This window comes from Telmatherina bonti (genome assembly GCF_933228915.1).
Source record: "Telmatherina bonti genome assembly, chromosome: 16".
Classification (NCBI taxonomy): Eukaryota; Metazoa; Chordata; class Actinopteri; order Atheriniformes; family Telmatherinidae; genus Telmatherina; species Telmatherina bonti.
This window is the reverse complement of record NC_136614.1, coordinates 22,564,526-22,590,124: the sequence shown is the minus strand read 5'-3', so window position 1 is coordinate 22,590,124 and position 25,599 is coordinate 22,564,526. Positions and strand designations below refer to the sequence as shown.

The 25,599-nt window shown below is 37.9% G+C and overlaps 1 protein-coding gene across 1 annotated transcript; it reads right to left on the bottom strand.

Moving 5' to 3' along the window:
* Positions 1 to 415: 415 nt before the first annotated feature.
* snx17 (sorting nexin 17) lies at positions 416 to 25,589 on the bottom strand. The gene is made up of 15 exons (XM_079255785.1): positions 25,435 to 25,589; positions 20,820 to 20,894; positions 18,902 to 19,019; positions 17,712 to 17,776; positions 16,134 to 16,244; positions 14,929 to 15,019; positions 13,455 to 13,542; positions 10,608 to 10,677; positions 9,954 to 10,046; positions 9,479 to 9,682; positions 2,767 to 2,895; positions 2,335 to 2,412; positions 1,963 to 2,037; positions 1,812 to 1,853; positions 416 to 1,674 (listed from the first exon to the last, which is right to left on the bottom strand). The coding sequence occupies exons 1-15, from the start codon at positions 25,492 to 25,494 to the stop codon at positions 1,555 to 1,557; spliced, it is 1,419 nt and encodes a 472-aa protein (XP_079111911.1). The 5' UTR covers positions 25,495 to 25,589; the 3' UTR covers positions 416 to 1,554.
* Between the last annotated feature and the right edge of the window lie 10 nt (positions 25,590 to 25,599).

Sequence of the window (25,599 nt, the reverse complement as noted above, 5' to 3'; positions counted from 1 at the left end):
TTACGTTGCTCTGGCAACTGAGCATAAAGCTGCTGATAGATTGGCACAGATTTACATTAAGAGGCGTCGTGACGTGTTGAGAAACAGCTTTTTGAAATTAGCTGACAATAAAATGGAATGTCTTTCTAAAAACAGTGAGATATGTTCATTTTTGTTGCCTGTACTCATTAAATGTTCACTCCAACAGTTAGAATCACATAAGCCACTTCAAAGCACCTTTTAGCTAAATCCTCTGAGATGATTGGCACAATATACAAACAAATTACAATGAACTGAACCCCCAAAGAACGCTCCCAACTACATGGTCACTAGTCCAGAAAACACACAGATAAAGAAAATCTGATGCAGAATTTTGTAAACACCTTCCTTTTGAACCAAGTCCCCTAAGCATTATGTAAACATGATAAATGTTGGTCCATTTAAACTTTGTTCCATACAGCTTAGATTATATTTGATCTATTTGATTACAATAAGCTATGATAATAAAGATATTAGTAAATGTTCAGAATGCTTAATTTCATGTACAGAATATAAAAAAGTGACATTTTCATAATTTTAATGTTTAGTTTGTGCAAAATGCTTTAGTAAACTATAATTTGGCATTAATGAGAACCTTAAACTTGTTTTAAAAAAAAAAAGAAAAAGAAAGAAAACCATAGATTGATTTACAGAGCCCCCTGGGGAAAAATAAAAGTCTCCACACAAATTTAAAAGTCATGCTTGAGCTTCCACTCAAATATTCATCTCTATCTGAAATACTGTGCAAAATGATGGGTTCAGCAAGTGCAAGCAGCTCAACCAAATCAACCTTCCATCAAGTTCTGCAAGATTCTAGTTAATGCCGAAAGATTCAACTGTTTTAGTTTCAACCCATGCTAAATGAGGAGACAACCCCCCCATGAGGCAAAAAAGTCAAAGTTAAGGCATCAGACTACTTCTGAAGGCAGTATGAGTGACACCTCCTCAGCTGAAGAAATTTACTAACTTGGCACACGAGTAGCACAATTCACACAGTACCACTGACATTATAAAAACAAGTTTTGGTATTTAGCCAAGCCGAACATCCACATAACCAAGCACTTGTCATGAATTATTTACAGCTGTGAGCTAAATTTGCTGGAAATCACCAGATCATTCTTTGCATTTTGCCCAGTTCTCCTTTTTTTTTTTTTTTTTTTTTTTTTTTTAAATCACTAGTGGCAGGTCTGACCAAACGTTTGGCTCTCTGGTTGGAGACGAACATGCAACCACTCACAGAAGAATCCAGCCTTTTCTTCCTGTGGTTCAACATTACAGGGACAAACTTTTAACATAGAGATTGTAACTAAAATACAAACTGAAATTAACCTTTAAAGTCTAAAAAAAAACCCAATGAAATAAAACAATAGACGCAGCATAAGGCAGCAATTTCTCCAGGGAGAAGCTACAATCTTGCAGAAGTGGACACATGTGAAGATCACGCCACTCGGCTTGGCTCGGCTCAGCTCAGCTCGTTAACTAAGTCATCTTATTTGTCAACCATGGAATGAAAATGGGACGAAGATGACTTGTGGGTTACAGGTCATCATCTCCGATTCCCTCGAAAGCGTAGTTGCCGTGGAAATCATTGCCGCTGATGTCGTTAGCCGAGTTGGAGGCGCTAATCCCTCTGAGAGACACCGAGTTCAGCTTGGTCTAAATGAGATAATCAATGACATAATTAACACCAGACTGACGCAGGTTATGAGAACATGTCTAGAGAGCACCGTCTCAACTCACTGTTCAGCGACATGTCAGAAGGAACAGAAAAAGAAAGAGAGAAAACTACTTACTGAGAGTTTGACAGTTTGTTCACGGTTTGGATCAGGAGAGTCCTGCAACAACAACAAAAAAAAAACAAACAACAAAAACAAATAAAAATGCAGCTGAGATCTGCGCCAAAACTCAAGTCAGAAACATTTGGTGTGCTATGCCACTGCTCACCAGTAGAGGGGGTGATTTCACAGCTTGCTGATTGTCAGCCCGGTGAATGGAGCCATTGTGTCGCTTCCTCAGCAACTGAAACAGAGGACAACGAAACAAACCGTATTTTTTAACAGATTCTTTTTCTCTTTCCATTTAAGTTTTTAGTGACTTAACAAGTACCAACTAACATCTTGGTAATCAAGATAAATTAAATGGGTGTGGTAAACAATTCATGCAGAAAGAAAAAGAAGCTGCAACTTTCTAACACGAAATTGGAATTTAAACTGTCGTGTCAAACCGAAGTACGTTTATTTCCTCCAAAATAAAAGTATGAATTATAAACAAAAAAAGTGATGCTTTGGGGTTTTTTTGTTTGTTTTTAGGACATACCTTTTTTATGCTGCCACCTGACTTCTTTACCATCAATTCATCCACCATGGACTGAAGACAGATACTCATCATGATGGCCTGAAACAAGAAGGAAGACAGAGACATGTGGCATGTCAATTATAATTAGTATAGCTTTACCTAGTCTGATATATTTAAAAATAATTTAGAATGATTAATTAATGCAATTACTTTAACATATTGCTTCAAATGACACGCCCATTGCTGTCACCTTGTTTTCAGCTTTGGAGCAATGCATTTATGAGGAAATCCAATGGGCTTATGTAGACATTTTACAAAGTACTTTTCTCAACACAGTGAATACACAACCTGTTTAAACTCATCCAAATAAAATGATTGAGATGTTTCATCCAGGGAATGACACCTTTTCTATAATATATGTAGCCTCCCCACTGAACTTATCAGTGGACTTACCTGCTGGCTGGTGATGGTGACCCACTGGAGACGGTCTTTGCCCATCAGATACTCAAAGGCGAGCTCTAGCTTGACCTCACACTTGGCCGAGCTGCAGGGATTAGTTGTACCATTGGATATGGGAACTTGCTGAAGTGTTGGACAGAAAAAGAGGAGAGTGTTTTATCATTTGATTCTCATGAGCATCCTTAAAATGGTGCAATGTCTTCTGCAATAGCTGTTAGATTAGAACACACACACACCAGAGTTTATACTCTATCATAGACATTAATGTCATGGCAATGTTGGAGTTTCAAGTTATTACTATAAAGCATACGTTTTTAAACATACATGTAATTAGGCTCGAGCACCTTGGCGGTGCGAAGGCCTATTGTAATTGCAGTGTTTATTATTTTTATTCGGACACTTTGCGTGCTTTTTTGGAGGCCTGAACGTGCTCGAAAACTCACCAAATTTTGCGGACCCCCCCAAGGGAATACGAAAAATTTGATATTTTGAGGTGCTCCAGAATGTTTGGGCGAAACTGAACGAGAGCGCCACCTATTTTAGGTGCCCCGCCACTGCATGTCGTTAGGCTTTATGAAAATTCATACACATGATCTACATGCTAGGGCGAACAAAAAATCCTCTTAATGTCATGGTGAAATGTCGACAGGAAGGCGGCCATTTTAGGTCAAAGTCAATATTTTGGCGTTTTAGCACCTCGCATTTTAACGAACTCGTCCTAGAGCTTTTATCCCACTGAGCCACAAATTGCTCAGGATGTTCAGGAGACATGTGTGATTAAATGTTGTGTTATTTCTTCTAATAGGAGACTTAGTTTACGAGGGGCGGGGCCTCAAAGTTTGATGTCTCGCCAGGAAAAATTAAACGGATATAACTCCCACATAAAGCAACATTTCTGCACCAAATTTGCTAGATATGATGGCAGTCCCCTCCTACAGAGTTCTATATGTCAATATTTTGATTATGAAATAGCCACGCCCCCTGGAGGTCAAAAGTGTTGTTTTTTGCTCACACACCCATAACTCTGGCTTGGTGGACACCACATGGCCCAAATTCACTCAGGCATCACAAAACATGTTGGTGAAGAGATCTTATAAAGGACGTTGCTCTACGCTGCACGGCGTGCCCGTGACGCCATGGCGAAGTTCCATGCGGCGGCGTGACATCATAAATCACTATAAAATTGTCAATTTTGATCTGATCACCCTAAAACTTATAGGGATTAATAAGGGATCAGTCCTGAACAGATTAATGTGACCATTGCTGGTGTAGACCTAAGCCCCGCCCACTTACAACAGGAAGTGTTTTTTTCCACGTTTGAGGGTCATGCTTCTAAGCAAATGGTCCAAAACACTTGAGCCTCCTCCAAAACATGTCAAACCCTTTCATGATGCCACAATAAAAACCTCAAGTCGCTACGCTAAACGGGACATGGCGAATGGCGGTCCAACGCCATGAAACAGGAAGTACCTGTGACCAAGCCATGGAACCTTGGACCGCAACCATACTTGCCATGACTGATGACAGTAAGGCCCTGAACTAAGCCCCATTGAAACATAATGGAATACATGGAGCATGTCTCTATAGCGCCCCCTACAAAATTTCAATCAATCAGCCCCGCCCACTACATGGACCGACATGGATAAAATTCAGCACAGTTGGAGAACCTTCCAGTACCTTCAAAAAAGTCTCTTGGACATATGGGCTAAATTCAACAGGAAGTCGGCCATTTTGAAAAAGGCGCCATTTTTGGGGTCATTTCTTTGCCATGCATTTTAAACTCCTCCTAGGGATATTGTCCAACTGACACCCAACTTGCACAGGATGCTCAGGAGGCATGTGTGATTTAAAGTTGTGTTATTTCTTCTAATAGAAGATTTAGTTTAGGAGGGGCGGGCCCTCAAAGTTTGATGTCTTATTAACAAAGACTTATTGCTAAACCTCCCACATAAAACAACATATCAGCACAGGAATCGCCACATTTGATGCCAGTTCCATGATGAACAAAATCTACAATGCAATAATGGGACTATGAATTAGCCCCACCCCTTGGCAACAACAAGTGTCTGATATCGTGAACCAGGAAGTACCTGTAACAAAGCCATGAAACCTTTGATCTTCACCATACTTGCCATGACTTATGACAGTAAAGTCCTTAATAGAGTAAAATTACAATATAGTGGAGAAGATAGTAAATGGCTCCATAGCGCCCCCTACAATATTTTAATTAATTAGCCCCGCCCACTACATTGACTGACATGGTTATGATTCGGGAAACTTGTAGACGCTCCCAGTACCTTCAAAAAAGTCTCTTGGACATATGGGCTAAATCAAACAGGGAGTCGGCCATTTTGAAAAAGGTGCCATTTTTGGGGTCATTTCTGTCATTTTCTTTGCCATGCATTTTGAGGAACTTCTCCTAAGAATTTTTTCCAACTTTAACCCAAATGAGTCAGGATGCTCAAGAGGCATGTGTGATTAGAAGTTGTGCTATTTCTTTTAATAGGGGATATCGTTTAGGAGAGGCGGGGCAGCAAAGCAGATGTGATGCAACAAAAAGAAAAACTGACATAAATCCCCCAAATAACAACCAACCTGTACCAAATTTGCTACAGATGATGCCAGTCATATCCTTCACATTTGTGCATGTCAATAATTAGATGATAAGTTAGCCCCGCCCCTTGGTGACAGGAAGTGACCCTTCATAAAACCTAAATGGTCTGAAGTGCAGTCTGGCTGCACTTTAGGTTGAGAGAGGCATGGGAAGGATGTTGCCAGGGGAGGCGGTGGCATGATGCCGAGCGGCGCCATGGTGCGAGGGCCTATATCACCGCCTGCGGTTTTAATTTAATGTTGCAATTCTAAACTCAATACACAGTTTCAAATTATACATACAGACCTACAAACATGCTTAACATTAAAATAAAATTAAAAAAATCTTCAAGCTTGTTGAGGCTTCTTCATGTTTGTGAATGATTAACTGCAGGTGGTAGCTTCTTTGTGCCGACATAAAACAAACATGTCTGGCAGTGTTTACTGGACTGAACAGTACAAAGCACCATGTAAAAAGTCCAAGAAGCGCCAGGGAAAAAGTGAGGATTGCAAATTTACAGAAAGAAATCGGGAATGCATCTTGAAATAATTTCTAATCTGCTGCAGATTAAAAAATTATCTGTCAATTCAACACAAATGCAGGTTGTTTGGGACGTAGCCATTGTGCTGAGTTCAGAGGGTTTAGGGGGTTTTACTGCCACTTCATTGGTTTTCTCATCAGAAACATGCATGTTAATTAGTAAACTGAAGTTGATCGTGGCAATGACTAAGCTTAGTTGTTGATCTCTGTATTTGCCCCCAGATAAACCCTTGGTTACCTGTGACCACTTGCAGCTGGAAAAATTTCCAGCTCTCAGCAATAAGCAGCTGTTACAAGTCTGCAGCTGGTTCCTCATAGAAACAAGAAAACTTTATGTAGGAACGTGTTGTTGTCAAACTAAATCTAAAGAAACATTTGTTTACAGTTCACAAGGAAACAGAGGTTTAACAGAGGCAAATATGAAGACCAGTGATGATCTGGAACTGGTCTGCTGCTGATTAAACTGGTAAAAAGGGACTATATGTTCTAAACATCTCAGTCAGCTATTATAGATGAAGATGTTTTTCATCCAGAAAGATTCAACAAAATACTAAATGTTGGTTTAAAAATCGATATCCACCTTTATATCGGTTTGTGAATGTATATTTCATTTATTGTGTTTACTTTGAAAACAACTAAAACTTGCCAACAGTTTGATCCAGAGTTTAATAATGATGATGATAAGTGTATTTAAACTTCTGAATGGAGCCGTCTCATGTGTTTATTCTGTCTTGCATGTTTTTCCTCCTTCCGTTGTTGAGTTAAATTAGTCTCTTTGTGTGAGTGCACCCAAAATAAAGAGATTTCCCAATCTTCTGACCAGGATCCAACGTACATTCTTATGCAGCGGATAAGCTTTTTATCCTTTTACATGACTGGAGGTCAGCATATGCTGCTAAATCACATTTACTAATTTTGTCTCTGGAGGCTGCAATTCCTGAGCTGCTGCATCAAAAATGACTGACAGCCAAATCTTAACTTGACACATATGAACAGATTAAAGTGAGAGAAGAAAGAAAAACACAAGTAGGGAATTTTAAATGCCTTCAGAAATGTGTTCAACTCTGACACACACACACACACACACACACACACACACACACACACACACACACACACACACACACACACACACACACACACACACACACACACACACACACACACACACACACACCTCCCTGGAAACAAGCTTTTTTTTTTTATACTCATTTTTGGAGGCTGTCCTCCTCACAACGACCATTTCCTCTGAGCCAGAAAATAGCTGTACCTTCCATGCTAACCACACACAAAGACAGCATACTAAAAAAAAAAAAAAAAAAACAACAAAAAAAACACACACACACACACAAAAACAAAAGGTCTGACACACAACCACATACTGTTTAGACAAGTTCTTCCGGATGTAATCTGAGATTCAGCTTTGAGGGGGGTTTCTGCTCTGCCCTAAATGACTTGCTTTGAATATTTTGTTGGACAGGAAAGGCCTCATTAAAATGACTGACCTCAGAGTGAGCGAAGAAATTCATCACCCTGCTGGGCAGCATTGGAGCTCACTCTGTAATCAGACGGGCTAAGACTCATTTTAATTGTATGTGTTGCCATGTGTCCAGATCTCTGTGCAAATTAACTTTTGGATAATTATGAAAGCTTCTGTGTGACACACACACACACACACACACACACACACACACACACACACACACACACACACACACACACACACACACACACACACACACACACACACACACACACACACACACACACACACACAATACTGAGCTGCTCAGACATTTAATGCTACACACACTGTAACTAAACTGTCTGACCATCCTCCTTTTAAACACATTATTATTTTGTATGTTCTTCATTTCACTGTGACTGAATCTTTTATTCATATTTCAGACAAAATAAATGATATAGATATTATTTATCACCACAGAAAGCACAATGCATCACCGATACGTCACAGGTAACCAAACTTGCGTTGTTTCAGCCTGATTAATCTGCTGTCGTGATGCACCCTTGATAGATGTCATGTTGATCAATAGATCCAGTTCTACCAGTAGCTTCAGACATGTGGTGTGGAATAGCACCTTTACCTTTCCTGTCTGCATCAGTTAAGAAGTTAAAAGATTCTGAATTACGTATGGCGTGGCTTGAACCATTTGCTCTGTGTAGCATGTGAAAATCACATCTCGCCTCCTCTGGCTTTGTGTGTGTGCTTATTAAGAAGTTACATAAAGGATCCGATATGAAAATACCAAGTTAAACAAACAATGCCCAAACTGTAGGAGTTATTGTTGCTTTGTATGATGTGTGTCATTTCAACAGTGCTCAGGAGCTGACAGAGTAAAACTGCTCAGAGAAATAGCTGGTTTCTAAAATCAACCCAAACAGGAAAAAAAAAAGAAAATGACCTGATAGACAAGCTGCTTGAAAGAGTGCAAATTACTTCCATACGGAGTTAAAAAAAAAAAAGACAGCAAAGAAAGTTAACAATGCTCTCCGGGATGCAGGTGTACATGTTTCTTATCAACAATCACATAAGTATTTTATGACTAGAATCTCAGAGGATTTATTACAAGATAAGAAACCATGATGGGCCCCAAATCAAACCGATCAGGTTTCAGTTTGCAAAAGAACGGGTCAGGAAAGTAGGACAAAGTTCTATGCACTGATGAAACAATAAAAACGGTGAAATGGCTCACGTCTAAAAGCATTACCTCATCATGGTGGTCATCATATTTAACTGGCCCACTGGCTTAAACTGGTCGTTTTATAAGTGATGGAAATATGAAGGGGAGTGTGCTCCGATTCAACATCAGTTTCAACTAGACCACATTCCACTGAACAGAACAGTCTAAACTCGAAACAAATATTCTGGGACTAAAAAAATTTTTTTTTAAAAATCACTCATCTCACTTCAGTTCTTGCATTCCTCTTGCTGAACACTTGAATAAAAGCAGAGACCAAAAACCCAAAGTTAACAAAAGGCCTCATTAAAGGTCTACATCTCTGGCAGATACGGTCTGCAAAGGTTCCTAAACACTGAGGTGATTTTGTTTGACATCTCGTGTATCAGTCTACTTGATGTTGAACATTGAAAGCCAAATCGCCTCTGGATGCATCCTGTTAAATTAAGCAGTCTTCTAAAGGCGCCGTACCAAAGACCGATCTGGGCTTTATATAAAGTTAATTTTACTTTTTACTGAATAGAAACCACTGAATTTTCTTCTTTCCAGAAGATTTCCCTAATTTAGATAGAGGATGTTTTACGTTTAGCTCATCAATATGGCATCATCCTCTTGTGGGTTGTGTGTTTGTGTAACTGGACTGTTGTGAATCGATTGTTTAGAGGTCAGCACTTTTGGTAAGAAAGTGAAGCACAAAAGGAAAAAAAAACGGTTTGGCAACGCATGAGACATTGTCTTTGTTTCAGCGGTGAGATGACGTTCTAACATGGGTCATCTTACGGTTACAGCAGCTTCAGCAGCTGGCTTAGAATCCTTTATGATTACTTCAGAAATACAAGTTAAATTCACTAAGCAAACACACTTCTCCACTTACAGAGGATGTGACTCGCCAACACCTCATGCGTGTGACCTTGAAACTTCCCTCTTTCATCTGTTCATTGGGTAGCTTGACATGGAAATTGAGTTCATTGTTGCCGGCGCTGACAATGACTTGGCAGCCCTTCTCAGGGAAGTCAGTAATGCACGGGTCAAACTTGATATATCCGTAATATTTGAGCGTCTGACCTAGATGGATGAACTGGGGAAACAAACAAAAGGAAATTTAAAGATGCAGAACTTCCCTTGAAACAAAAAAAACAACTCAAAACAAGCTTTAAACCTGTCTTGCATTGATGTAATTAAACATTTATACCATGGGAAAACTGGGCTAATTGCGTAACAGAATGCACTAGAGACAGAAGTCTCTCTAAGCTACAGATTTATCCTTGGAATTAGACATCTGTATCACCAGTGGATTCAAGTGACACACTATGATGGCAGAATGATATAAAAGAGATGTCCTTGCTTACTTCTTTCTTGGAGCCTTTCTCTTGCAGTGATTTAAGCTGCCTGTGCTGGTCTTTGTTGACGAGTATCCAGCCTCGCTCAATGTCAGACACTGTCTGGTGAAGCAAAAAAAGAGGAAGTGAGGTTCATCTTTCTGCACAGATGAACAAAATAAACAAGGCTGTGCCTCCTTTTGGTGGAAGACATCACCCCATTAGGACTTCAAGTTAACAGTCAAATCAGGTAATTCCACAGAAATATGCAGAAATGCTTGAGAACATTTTGCCGTAGAGGCAACACTCAGCAGCTCCAGATTTTAATCAAACCTACACTCTCAAAAATTGCTGAACACAACAGATTATGGATGCTGAAGCAAAAGCAATCTGCTACAAACAAGATAAAGGGAATACAGAGCAGTAAGGGATTCAAGGTGCTGCAAAGTCAAACGAAGCTGATGTTGCTGTCGGATAATAGAGGAGACGGAGCAAGAGGATAAAGTGGCCAAACGAAAGAATTGGTAATTTGATGTCCTTCATTTGAGCTTGGGACAACGCAAGTTCACATTAGGGGAAAAAAAAATTAAAGTAAGCAAGTTAGTTTTTGGAGTTTTAGTTTTAGTACATATCAAGAATTTTATTTAAAAGGTTGTTTTTGTCTAACTCATAAAAATTTCTCACCTGGGCATATAACAAATTCAGACCAATTCTGTTGTCCATCACATCGCTGTCATATGCCATGTCCCAGTAGCTAGAGAAAGAAAGAAAGAAAAGAAAAAGCACAAACATTCAACGCATTGAGACTTCAACATACATTTAAATCAACACAATTTCAGCTTCTATTGTAAAATACTTGAAATGTTGCAGCGTTAGTATTCAATTAGATATGGCTGAGCGAGACCAGATGACAATACAAAACTTGCAGGCAGGATATTTGGTTCTTTGGTCTCAGCATATGGTATGGAGTTTTAAACAATGTCATCGCAGATCTGTGTTCATGATGAGATGGAGAGGCAGATAATAGTGCTTAACTCATTTTATTTGACTGAGCCGAGCTCCTAAACATGGATAACAAAGTAGTTTACCAATCATCTAGAATAACAATGGAAATTGTTCACTATTCCAAGAGGATGGCAATTTTTTGCTAAAGGAAGAAGATGATTGTGGCGCCAAGCTAGTAAAAGACCACAAGGAGGCCTTGTGACTTTAAAAGACAGTGAAGTCTGCAGTATTCTCATTGCATCTCAAACGCTGAGTCTGTTAAAATGACAGATTTATGTACCTATGTGGAAGCATTGAAGGAAACTCTGCACACAAAAAAAAGGAAAAGTAGATAATGATGTTAAAAAGAAAAGCATGGAGCTGTTCTGAACATTCACAGCGAAAAATCCACTCTTCGACCATAAATGAAAACGGCACAAACTCTGATTACTAAAGAAGAAAATGAGGAAATAATAGGAAACAAAAACCCTTTGTGTTTGTAATTCAGATATTTCAACTCCAAATGTATCAACTTGCAGCCATTGGAAGAGAAATGTCTTTATATAACTCCTACCACTTTGGAATAGAGAGCTATGTTGCCCAAGTAAACAAAGCAGTGAATACTTTATCCACTTTTGGGATTCAGCTAAATCCTCGCTGCCTTCATCTTTTCCAACACTCTGTTGCAGGTATGAAATTTAACATGATGGGATTAGTGGATGGAGAAATTGTTGAGATACATGCAATCCTTTTGGCCACATCCTCATGCAATACATGCAACAAAGGAGAAGTGAAAAGACAGTGAAAGAGAAAGAAGGAAAAAGGAGAGTAACCACATATGAGCACAGGAATCTAAAGTTTATTTCTGTAAGTGCTCCCATTTTGCCATATCACATTTAACTCTCCTGACTTATACAAACTTTGCTGTTAATTTGCCATAAACTTCAAGTGCTGGTGGTTAATGCTACAGATATGCTTTAGAAAAATGTCACTCAAAACAAAACTTTTCCTTTTCCTAACAAATACTTTCGGTACCAAGATAAATTCCTTCCAATGTTAGTTTTCACTTCTCCCCAACACGGCTTCTTGATTCATTTTCATCTCATCCTTCCCTGTAATCTCATACACTGGGGGTCTGTTTTTCCTCCTCCTCAACTTGTTAGTTCTACAATCCTTCTTCCCCTGCTCCCCTACACTCCACAGTGAAACTAGGTCAGCAAGACTGAGACCCTCCTTCAGGGAGAAAGAAAGTAAACATCCTGTGTACCTCTAGAGTCAGCAGGAGGCTGGGTGACGAAAGAACAGATGCAAGGAAGTAGAAAAATGTTGTCTTGATCGGAGTAGTAGTGAGACTTCAAGCTAAATGGGAAATATTTCTCTTTGCAGGAAAAATCAGTATCTCTTGTGAAGCAAAATCTGATCCCATTCAAGGAAAGTTTTTCATGTTTTTATACTTTTGGAACAAACAGCACTTGATGACATTTACTTCCAACCTCTGACAAGATTAAATAAACCACGGCCAAATTACAACAGCTGAGGAGGTTCTAACTTGGATAAAACAGCATGGCGGAGTGATGTGGGGGGTCTGCTGTAGATTGTTTGTGTGAGGCCTTTTGTTCCTTCAGTTTATAAGTGCTGCTTTATTAATGATCAATATTTGTGTTTTAACATTATGTAACAATTCTCCTGGCTTGGTTTTCTTTCTTGTCAGGTCAGATTAAAGCCAAAATAAAAGATGTCAGATAATCAGATCAAAGGTTGGTCAATCGCCTGGTTGCTATAGCTACAGTCAATATTGTTTTAAGACAGGTTTTCTGAGGAAATGCAGTTGGATAAAAGATAGGTTAAAATGCAATAATAACAGTCCAATATATTGTACCATTTTAAATGTAGTGAAATAAGACATCTAACAATATCTTGTTAAGATTTACAGCTAAAAGGCATATTTGGTCATTCTCCTCCCCACGCTCATCACTCTGCACTACTGAAGATTCTTTACTTGTTTTCCTTGAGCATAAATAAGCTCATGGCATGGACACCCTGCATCCCAAATTCTTCTACTCCTCTTGCTTTAAACTTTGCATCAACAGCAGCAAAGGATATAAGACAGTGTCAAATTTCAAGTTGCAACATTTTAAATAATTAATGGGCCCATAAAAGACGCACAACACACACAACAGTATAGACTTCGTAAGGGTAGCTGAAGCACATTCTGAAAGAGAAAGTGTTTTGTGACACTGGGCATCTGATTCGGGTCACCATCTAATCTCGAAGGTTTCTGGGACTCCAGCCCAACACACTTACTGGCTGACATTGATAAACATTTTCTTTGCAAAAACAAGTTTCATTTACAAACTATCTCCCTCCTTTTTTTTTTTTTTTTTTTTTAACAGATAATAACATTTTAAAACAGTCTTAAATTGAAGGGGGAAAAAAACAGACTTGCCTTATTCGTCTATGGAATTAATAAGCAATGTGGTGAAAAGAACTTCAGAAAGACGAGGATCAAACTCAAAGTTATCTAGTGATCAGGTGGAGGAAGGGTACCTTTTCCGTAAGACTATGTGAAACTCAGTGCTCTGTAAGCTGGTAATGGAAACGTATGGCAGCTCAAACTCCTGCAGCTTCCGCACAACTAAGAGAGACACAAAGGAAAAAAAAAAAAAACAAAGTAAGAAACAGGTCCAGCTTGTGTATCATGAACAAAAATTAAGCAAGAACAAACATTCAGAGATGGGAAGACACCACTTTTATCCCCAGCAGGGTAAAGTTCAGTATTTAAATAACTTGAAATATGATTATAGCTAATTAAATAATTATGTATTCAGAATGTGCCTCTTTAATCTGCAGCAGTTTTATTTTAGCCCCAACCCTGATGGGGAAAGCAGATCTGAGGTACCTGCTCCTGCTAATAACCAGATGAATTAACAGTATTAAGGTTAAAGTTTTAGGTTCCAAAACAATTTTTTTAAACAAATCCTGGTTACTTTAATGTTTAAAACGCTCATACACAGCAAGGAAAACAAACTGAACACTTAAAAAGCTTTGGAACATTTTCAGTCAGAAAGTAGTAAATTAGTGGAGCAACAAAACAACTACAAGCTAAATATCTGCCAACACACCTTTACGCTCTGCTGCAAGTCAAAGAGAAACTAAAGTTTTAGATTAATACAGTTAAATCCGTTCTGTGTTTCCCAGTCTAGTCATATTTAGCTTTTCTTCCCTTCTACACAGATTCAGACAGTGCATCGCATTTAAAAGAGCATCCGTTTGCAATAAACTCATTAACTTGCCACACACACATAGTAGAAGGGAAAAACTGCATAATATGGAAAATGTGGTTCATGTTACCTTTATACATAAAATTTATGTAGACAACTTTTCCTACAGAAATGAATGGATCATTGTAGCACTCAGAGTTACCACTTGCCAGCCTTTTGTGCCCAGAGTCAGTTTAAAGACAAAATAAAGTCTTATCTACATAAAGTATACACTTATCCTGTGGTTTGCTTTGTCAAGAAGATAAACTATTTAATAATAATAATAATAAAAAAAATTTTTTTAAAAATCCCCAAACAATAATGTCCTTAGTTGTCACGTTGCTGCCAACACAAATTTCAGTTACTGGAGTTTATACCAAACTAAGCAGCTAAACAACTAATAAATCATTTCTGCATTTTAGCAAGTTATACAAGAAACTTTAGATACGGCCCAACTTTACACTTAAAATCTTTTAATTAGACTATAAAAACCTTGATATTATAGATCCTAACCCTCTTGATTTGACGTTCTAGTGGTTCATGTTGATTACTTTGATTTGTTTCCTTTTCTCAGCTTCTAAAAGAAATCTGTCAAGATTTTTGTATTTTACCATGGTGTTTTTCTGACCTGATTAAAAATAACAAATAAACTAAACCTCTGCTTTCCACTAATTTAACTTCATATTTAGTTCAAACAGGATAAAATCACTGTGAGAATCCAACCAACAGCATGTCCTGAAACCCTGTGATTTGGAACTTACATGTTAAACTTCCATCCAGACCTTCACGGACCAAGAAGAGACTAAAATATCCAACAAGATCGTCTGGGAGGTCGAGTTTTGTTGCAACAGCCTGCATAAAAATATAAGAGTGAGAGTTCCGTTTGATTGTTAACTTGAACTAAAAAGATTAATAGGATTTTTTCTTTTTTTTCTACCATCGCCATTTTTATAATTAAACAGAAGCATTTTCAGTGTAAGCTATAGGCACAAATTCAGACATGAATACCAGATTAAAAAGAAAAAAAATAACTGCAAAAACATATTGTGTTCTGTGACACTGAAATGTTACACATGAAAATGGTAAAAATCAGTTTCTTTCTCTTGTGCTTACAAAATTATTCTCTTTTTTTCCCCAATGCATGTCATTTTACCATAACAGAACAAACGCTACCAACATATATTGAAATGATGAAGGATTGTCATTTCTTATCAGGAAAAATATGCAACAAGCACAATGGAAAAAAAAATCTGCATGTGAGACAAAATTCTGCTCTCTGAGACCTGCTGATGTAAGCAGAGGTTAAATGGGGTTAAACCATAAAAGCACAGTGGAAGCCAATTTCAACAGTTTGTGATGAATCACCAGTTTTTACAGGGACTTTTTAAAGTGTGTGCTATTACAGATTTAGCAAAGGCTTTGTCAAGAAAAGAAAATACAAATACTAGGGTTGTTCAGAAGGTGTGATGAATTAATTGTGTTTTTGTTGTGTATGCTTATGATATTTTTTGCATCTTGTGCATCATCTCATAATTTCAGTTCAGTTAGATCAGAGCAGCAGACCACATAAAATCCTTTAAGTTTTGCTTTGGCAAGAAAATTCTACATACGTAAACATGACATAATCAGATTACTGTGTATAATGATTTAGAGCTCAAAGGAGTCTACAGCAATTTGTCACCTGAGTCAAATCCCAGACGTCTGTCATGAAGAGCAAAGCTCTGATTGTTCCAGTTAAAGTGTCACAAATACGGCTGAGATTAAAAACTATCAGGAAGACAACTGTTTAAGGTTTCAGATTAAATTTTTGTTTAAAAAAAAAAATAAAACAAAAAAAAAATTGTTTTTATTTATTTTTTATATTTTGAGTTCTTAAAATATAATCGAATATTTGACAAATATTTATATTTATATTTATACTGGATGACAGTATATTTTCAGGATCAGAGAATACTTATGCACTCACATCAAGAACATCCTCTGTCTGGTCTGAGGTCAAAATGTTGACTGTAACCTTCTGACCGTTTGAAAGGGAGATGTCAAGAACAGCTTCTTCTGTGGGAATCTGTTGAGTCTCCTGTGGGAAAAACACAAACTAAATCAAGCTCAAACTCAGCTTCATGGACAAGTTCTGGTTTTCAAACTATAGTGAGTGAGAAGGAATCGAAACAAAACAGGCATATGAGAACTGAGGTAAATTTCTAGATGAACAAATCATGCAAAATAAAGAAAATTAAAAATGATACACATAGCCCTCTCAATGACAACATATTTCATTGTACAGTTCATAAAACTAGCATACAAAATCTAATAAAAACAAAGTGCCACACTTTGGTCAGAGGAGACACTAAAGACTAATTTGAAGCAAAAAGCAGAACAAACTATCATAAATAAATAAATAAAAAAATAAATACCTGAAACCACAATAAAATCTCCAAATCAATTAATCCGCAGTCAACATCAAGTAAACTATTCATTAAATTAATTAAAAATAACATGGATTTCTTCCTTTGATTGATAAAACTTATTGTGTCTCAATTTAATAAACAAAACCCCACAAAATCTGTTACTAACAATTCAAGAAAATAAACTGCCAAACAATTACAAATGAACAAAAGTTGGAACAGTAAACACTAAAGATGTTGGTAAAAGCTATGGAATGGATAATTCCTGCTTTTCGCGTCCACAGGCAGTCTCTCATCACCTCCTGTAAGTCACCTCATCCTCCCTGTTCTCTCAGTGGGAGTTCTCCAAGAACAGCCTCTTCACTAAAAGTGCAGATGAAACGCCTACGGTGGGTGGTAAGTCATCTCTTATTCTGCACCTGCGGTCCTTCCAGTGTGTTTGGGGATGTGAACAAACAGATTCTGATGTGCTAATGTGAGAGGAGAGAGCAGTACTGGTGTGCTGCCAATTGATGAGTCTGTCCATGAAAGTAATTTACAGTCCTCCTGGCAATACAGGTTACATGCCGAGGGACTGACCAATCAACTCCGTATGCCAATAAGTCATTGACACAGAATCCATTTGAGAGAAGTGTGTGTTCATTCAGCTTCATTCCCCTCAGCTCAGAATGTGCCTGCATTTTTGATGCTGCACAAAAGGTTTATTTGGCAGATCAAGTGGGGGATGAATCATCAGAAGGCTCACCCTTTCCTTTTCTATGACATAACGCCTTGGAAGGATCCAGCTCCTACACATGAAGCAACATGTTTGCTGTCACTTTTGCCACAAGGTTGCTTTCACCTCACTGATAATCAACGTACTCATATTTTTGCAGCATGAGATCCAAACTTAATCTAACACATTGAATCGGCAGCTTATAAACTGAGAAAACACTAGAAGTGTTGATACAGGCTGATGAACAGTCAGGCTGCAGTTTTTTAACCCTACCACAACACTAAAGTAATTACTTGTCAAACAGGAACAACTGCTTCAGCATTTTTTTTTTTTTTCCTGAAAAGTGATCCACGCCTCCTCACCAGCCTGTTAGTCAGGCTGGTGAGGAAAACAGCACTGAAAAGCAGAAGAAACAACAACCAACCTGCTGTGCTTTCCTTAAGAAGCTGTTGAACATCTCACTGGTTCCGAGCATGGGATGCTGACGAACTGTAAAAATATATTTAAGACCAATGAAAGAAACCAAATAAGCAACACTGGATAACTATGAAACCAATTAACAGTCTTGTTGAAGACGTTTTGTTGCCACAGTATCTTTAGGAGGAGCCATTTCATTTTTGTGTTCTATTTGTAATCATGTGGTTTGATTTAGTACTTGTGAATTGGGTTTGACCTTTCAGGGCTAGTTAAAGTTTAACCAAGCAAAGTTTCAACTAACAGTTTCATCACAATTCTGCTCCCAGAATTAGTCAATATAAGATAAACACTTTTATTTTGTGTGGACTTCTTGTATTCTTCTATAGCAGTCTTTATATCTAAAGTAGTGCAATGATTATTTGATGGAACAACTTTTATGATTACAGTGGGACTGTGTATGTGTGTGTGTGTGACTTTTGTCCTTTTACAAATCAGTCAGTTTACTAAAACATAACTATCTGTAGTAGGCTGTGTTTGTGCCAGCTGATTTTCTACAACACGTAAAAAGTCATGATGTAACCAAGTGAACTTGTGGCTAAGAACGCCCTGTGTGCGTATGCTCCCAGACTATGAGCAAATACACTCTCAAACAACGCTTCCTTGTTCTGCTATTACTGCCGGTGCTTGAGAGGATTGAAACAACCTCTCAGCATTGCTGCCAGTTCCCCTTCATCTGTGTATGCAATGATTTCACCCTTAACCTGGCTACAGAATTTGGATAATATGCTTAAAACCACCCAAAGTGCAGCCCTCAACAGTCAGTTTCAATACATAAGGAAAGCAAAACGAGGCATGGATATGTTCATGACAAGAAAATGAATAATTTCGAAAATTTTGAAAGACTTGTCAGGTGACCCTCAGTGATCACTTTATGCACAGATCATCACTTTTATTAACCATTTAAACTGACATGAAAAGACTTTTTTCTATGTGTAAATGTGCAGTGGAATTACACATTTTAAAAATGTACAGTTTAATGTACAATTTATTTTCCTCTGAGCCTTCGCGCTTAAGAAATTGCAGTAAATTTTCCAGAACATGTACATTTTATTAACAATATTTACGCCATTTACTTTTAAGAAAAAAAATCACAACCAAGCCATTTCTAAATTGTTCCTTTTGGAGCAAATAACTCACCAGCCTGCATATATTTCTCAAGCTGCTCTCGTCTCTGTTCAACTTCGGCAGGGGTCAGTGTGAAGATTTTCTTTGGGGGGAAGGCAGGCACCACATTGCTGCCATATTCTTTCTTGATCTGTTGGTGCAAAGGACAACTTGTAAAGCTCAGACAGAATGAGACACCGACATCCTGAAAACTACCAAAACCTATTTAAGAAGATGATGACGGAAATTTTATGAAGCCATAAAATACACCTGAATCTGTATGTGGCTTCATCTGACTTCAGAACACAGTGTTGGTGTCTTCAATCAAATAGTTACGGATTCTTTATTTTCTAAGCGGTACATTCAGACTGTTTGAGATGAATCACAGATTTATTTTCAGCCCCCTTGCAAAAGCTAGCTGGTGGAGTTTCCGTGCATACCACACACAGACACACACACATCTACACATCTGGAACTCTGAATGTCTAGTCAGTCCAAGTGTACTTTGTCTTCCAGCTTTTTTGACTCATTTCTTTCCATTTTCTGTCATTGGAGAGCTGTTGCTTTGAACTGTGGAAGTCTTAAACTCAAACCCCACAAATCCAGACTTGCATGTAAAATGTGGCTTAATTTTAATCTGTGTGCCGCTTCAGGCAAAAGTACATCACACTCATCATTAGGATTTCACCGGCACATTTTTTCACACTATAAAAACACTCAGATCCTGCAAGTATGGCATAATGAAGGTAGAGCACAGAGAGGGCTGGAGGAAGTGAGATAATATTCACCTCAGCATACTGCCCTTTGGTATTCTCAGTTTGACATAGACAGCACTTGTTACACATATGAATCAGCTCTCATGGTGAGTGCAGGTTAGAGAATAAAACTCTCCAAAATCTGACATAAATGTGAGCTCAAGCAGCTTCGTTTGACAGCAAAATGTGTCCAATTTTTTTTTCCCTGCTGGCTTTATAGCTGAGGAGAGGTTTACTTGCAGATATTTATGTGAGAGAAAACCAGAAAAGCAATTAATATTCACATTTTCTCAGCGGTAACTTTGCAGTCTGTGGCCCCACAACAACTTAAGTGTTTTGGGGGTCATGCGTGCATCACAGAACAACCTTTTCAGTTGGATGCTTAAAGATTTGAGTACATCTCTCCCACACCCTGTTGCCAGGCAACACTGACTGTCAGAGTGGATAACACAGGCTTGAGGATAAAGATCACAAAGTTTGGTTCTTGCCTGCTTATTTATTAATATGTAAATATATGATGTTTTTGTTGGGCATTTAAGGTTTTATGCAAAGCCTTTTATCAAAAAAAGAAAGAAAAAAAGGGAGGGGGGGGGGGGCTCACAAGAAGAGCACTAGCCAACAAGGGGATCCATCTCTTTAAAACATTACTATACTTAAAAGAAAATAAATATATAAAGTCAGGTACAAGAAGCATTTTCTTGTATGTTAATTTTCAACCACAACACTGCAGAAAAAAAACAAATGCTGACTAATGCAGTAATTGATTACCAGTGGCTCTAAAACAAAACAGCCCTGACCCTGAATAAATCTTCACTAAGAGAGAAGCACCAAAAAAACACTTAGGAGCAGGCAATTCAACACTTTCCAACAACATTTCTTTTTCAGATTAAGTTGCTTTCCTCAGCAGGTGAAGTCTAACAAAGGCCAAGAACATTCCTTCCATGCCCCCCCCTCCTCCCCTGTAATTCTGTTATTTTACAGGCAAAAGTTTTCTGGAAGGAAAAACGGCACAAAACTTGAAGCCATGAGGGTCCTGATTTACAGTGACGGGAGGCTGGTGTATTGACCGTTAAACACAGGGATGCATGAAAGGTCACGCTGTGTGGATGCAGTGGCATTTATACAACATTTAGAGGACCACACACAGTCGCCTGTACTTTTTCTACAGAGTATATTATGATTAGTTGAAGCCTCACTTGTTCATGGAGCCCCAGAAGCTGGCTGTAGCGCACCCGACAGTGGAGCACCCCATTGACATGGATGTTGTAGGCCTGCAGGTAAAAGGGAGAACAAATTATGAAGCGAGGAAAAAGAATGTTTGAAGGTCTGAAAAACAGAGAATTTCACACATTATCTTAAGCTTTAAAAGTGGAGTATGTAAGATTTTCAATATTTTTTAAAATAAATTACCAAAAAATAACTACAATCATAATTAGATAGTTTTTTTTTTTAAACATGTAGGTTCCAGTCTGTCCATATTTGATGTGTTATTAAATTACAAGTTTAATTAATGACAAAGACCCTTCTTAAATGTTTGCCTACCAGTAAAAGAAAAAAAAAGTGCTTTTTGTCATTTGTCATTAATTAAACTTGTAATTTAATAACGCATCAAATATGGACAGACTGGAACCTACATGTTCAAAAAACTTTCTAATTATGATTGTAGTTATTTTATTAGTTAATTTATTTAAAAAATATTGAAAATCTTACATACTCCACCTTTAACAGTTTAAACAGAAATGTTTATAAAGAAAACCTTTTGTTTTTATAAATGCATCAAACCTCTTCAGAACAGACGCATCACTAAGTTATAACTCTAGTCTAGAACTTAAACCAAGACTGCTCAAGGACTAGAAACAAACCGCAGTTGACATCCTGCCCCTGAGGTTTCACAACTGATCTTCCTCACAACATCCAACATCTCAGTCCCTACCCATCTCATGCTATCATACCAGTTCGTTTCCTCACTCTGTTTTCTAGGTATGGGAAGTCGAATAGAAAAAAAACAAATATCGGGTTTTTTTCCTTCATAATTTTACAATAAACAATCTATTTTTTCAAAATAAATACAATTAATGCATTGTAACATTTTTGTCATTTTTATTGATCTTTTTACTTGTATTGTTGGGCATTATAGCAGCAGAATGATGGTCTGGCTACTGTGTTGTTTTTTCCTGATTGAAATTCAGAAAAATGAGTAGGAAAAAAAGTTTTGTACTTTTTTTTTTGTTGTTGTTTTTAGTCTACAAAAATCAGCAATATCAAAGAATCGTGAGAATCGCAATTTAAATCGAATCGGCACCCAAAAAAATTGGAATCAAATCGGGACAAAAGCAATAAATATACATTGGCAAACACAGAAAGTAGAATCCCATCTGTCTCAGATATACTTGGAAAGGAGATATCACTCGATTCTCTTCCCCAAAAATCACCATTTGGAATTAGTAACCAAAAAATGTCTGTTTGTATACATGTTTCTAGCAAAATAGCCTTTCCTTGTTGAATACCTCACGCTGTCTAATAATTATCAAAAAAAACAAAAAAAAAACAAGGGGAAAATGCTTATCTAAAAGGAAAAGAAAAAATGAGAACTTATTGCCAGAAATAAACTCAACTATTTACAAATGATTTAGTATTAACAAAAAAATACATGCATCTATATTATGTAGGACATATTAGCTCATCCAAGCAGCCTTGCCAGCAGCTCCAATTGAATAAATTTCTCTTTAGGATATCAAGACACTAACTCCTTCCTCCCCTGTTCAGTATTAACATTTATAGTAAACATTGTGGGTCACCTGTCAAAACAAAAGAAGCTCTAAGGACTTCTGAGCAGCGATGCAAGCTGTTGTTTTTGCTTTCGCTAAAACCACTATCGATCAGTAGAGATACAGAAACGGTACAAACCAAAACTCCTACATGGAAAACTGAACAAGTCGGGAGAAGGCCAACACATATACTAAAATTTGAGCAGGCAAGCATTATCCAAGCAGGAAGGAAGAATGAGTGTGCAGAATGTTTTGGGTCCTGTTGAAAACACAAAAAAACTATACTCCTTTTTTCGTGAAGTGCAAGCAGTTCAATTCCAGGGCAGTTCAAAGGGCCACATGTGTTTCCTTTCACAGAGATCACAATTCCACACTCTTAACTCCAGTCCAAAAACTAATCAAAATTCACACCATTTCACATTTTTGCCATATTGAAATCACTTCCAACTGAGATTTACCATTCTGAGCATGTTTTCTATTTTCTTTAGCCTGATCAAGAACCAACTGGAACTGAAATGAGGAATTTATTGTTATGAAGAAGATCATGGAAAGATCAAAACATTGTCTTAATAGTTTCAGCTGCTACTGAGACACTGGCAATGAATGAAGAAGTGTCTTTTGTAGCCCACATCTTAAACATGGTGGATAAATTATGTTCCAGTTTGACAGAATTGTTCCATTATCAGTGCTAAAATATGTTTTTAACAATCCTCTTTGTCTCAGTGTTTATGCATTTGGTTGCGCTAGCAGCTGTTTGTAAAACTTTAACAGTACCAGTCAAAAGCTGAACACACTTTCCTGTTAAATCCAAAAAGGCTATGTGTCCAAACTTTTGACCGGTAGTGTATATCTCTGTCTGAATCTACGTTCAATGCCAGGTAAATGAGTCACCAACTTTTACTTCAGCAGCCCGGTTCATCTCTTGTTTTATACAAAGACTTCAATACAAACAGCTAATAAAAAGAGAGATGACACGACGAGTCTATCAGATAACAGGAAGTGTGAACAGAAAACCAAACATAAAAAAACATCACTCTCAACTGCAATCTCGAGATTCTGAAGTCTTCACGCAGCCCACCTCTTGGTGTTATAATCAAGCAAAGTCCTTTCCTGTAGGCTGGTTACAGGAAGGTCATAATGACAGCTGCAGGACTGCCAGCTGAGAGGTGAAACGCTACTGTTAAAGTTCTCACAGCGGGACAGGCTTAAAATGCTCTCAGCCAGGTAAGCACAAGTCAGAGATCAGAGCCAAAGTGCCCACAGTGTTTGAAGAACAATGTGAAGGTGGGGAACAACTGGCATTAGACTGAATACCATTTCCAACCAGCTGAATTAGCATCTCACTACGCCACTAAATGCATCTCAGCTCAGATTCAAAGCAATTCTCTGCAGCAGGAACAGTGAGCACAAAAGTGAATAAGTTCATTCCCATGTTTTTCCCCTCCTCCTACTTTGGAGCACATGGAGTCAACGTGGAAGATTCACAAGTGTAAGAAATTGAGAACTGCCAGTGTCATGTCACATGGCAAGCAGATGCTGCAGCTGTCATCTCACAGCATCTGGAATATATAAAGTCAGCTATTAAAAAGAAATGCATTTCAGTAAAACTATAAAGCAAACACTAAAGATATAACAACAAAATTGCAGCTGTTGTCCCTTTCTGCTATTTTACATTAGAGACAAATAAGTGAGTTGCATTAATGGATAATCAGCTTATTACATTTTATCCACGTTTAGCAACTTAAAAGCATGCACAGGTACAAAAGAGGAACAAAGCTACCTTAACATATCACAAGCCATTTTATCACAGCAATATTCAACGATGACATCACATGTATGTTTTCTTCAAAGCATGCAACCCAAAAATGATGACTGACTTTAGTACACTGTGCAGCTGAAATCACCCAACAAAACAAAGAAAGGAATTAACTTTGGGGGGGTGTGGATGTTGGCAAAATAAATACATGACAGACATGAGTGCATTATTTCCAGACCGTTTCAGTGCCTGCTTTCATGGATCCCCAGGAAAGCTTTGTGAGGCCTGTACAAAATTTCTGATTGGTTCTCTACACTGGTTTTTGACCACACTTCACAATTAATACATTCAGATTAGTAAAACATCTGTCTGACATAAGAAATCATTTCAAACTCATCCAATCATAATCATATCATATAAAAGTCAGGACCAATGCAAATAGAAGTTATAGTTTATAGTGAATATCATTGTGTCAGCATGAGTCATGGCATCAGGTAAGTTCATAATGCTTTAGCCTGGAGTTCAACATGGTCTAAAAGACTATTAAAACACAAAAAACAAAAGACCAAAATCATTCAGCAATATCAGCAATACCTAGTTAAGTAATAACCACGATTCCTGCCTCAGTGTAGACTTGTTTATCCAGCTGTTTGTTAAGAGTCTAAAGGGAAAGCAATGCTGGATGTGTTTTCTCTAAATAACTAGGTGGACTGCAATTCCATGGCGGCAAGCCTCAAATCTCAGTAAGTATTTAAGTACTAACTCAAACCTTTAAAACAAAAGGAACTTTGTTATGGGTAGTGAGAAATAAGAACCAGTGCCACGCTCAAGTTTCTTCAGCTGGTTTTAGATAGTAAATGACAACATGCTAAACTTTAGATGCCCCATAACAGTGAAGGATTTCAGGACCACGATATCAAACCTATGATATCAAGCTGTAAATCAGAATACAAGTAAGATGAACTAGTAGTTCAAATTACTTTTGCCTAACTTCCCAACTTCATATGTGCAGATATGTTCCATGTTTAATATGCAAACACCAATCGTTTATTGTTGTAGAAATTTTTTTTTTTTTTTTTTTTGGCCAGGCAGTTTTTGTTTTTTTCTAGTTTTATTGCGTTGAGAAGCCATCTGCAGTAAGGTGATGCATTGGCTCTCAGATCAAATAATGTGCGACAGTAAACACTGAAACTCATGCTGCATTGACGTTGACCTGGCCTGATACCACATGAAGCTATAACACATTAAGAAAGCGCGTGAAACCAAATCAAATATTAACATACTCACCACATAGGTTGAGCCATTTTCCCCCGAACGAACCTCAGTTTCGGGAATAGAAAAATGCATTTTAACTCAAAACACAGCTTGCAGCCAGTCGACAAGTCCTTCAACGCCAGCAGCAGTGCCCGCGAAGAGCGAGACACCAGTTCTCCCAGAAAGTCCACTGCAGTG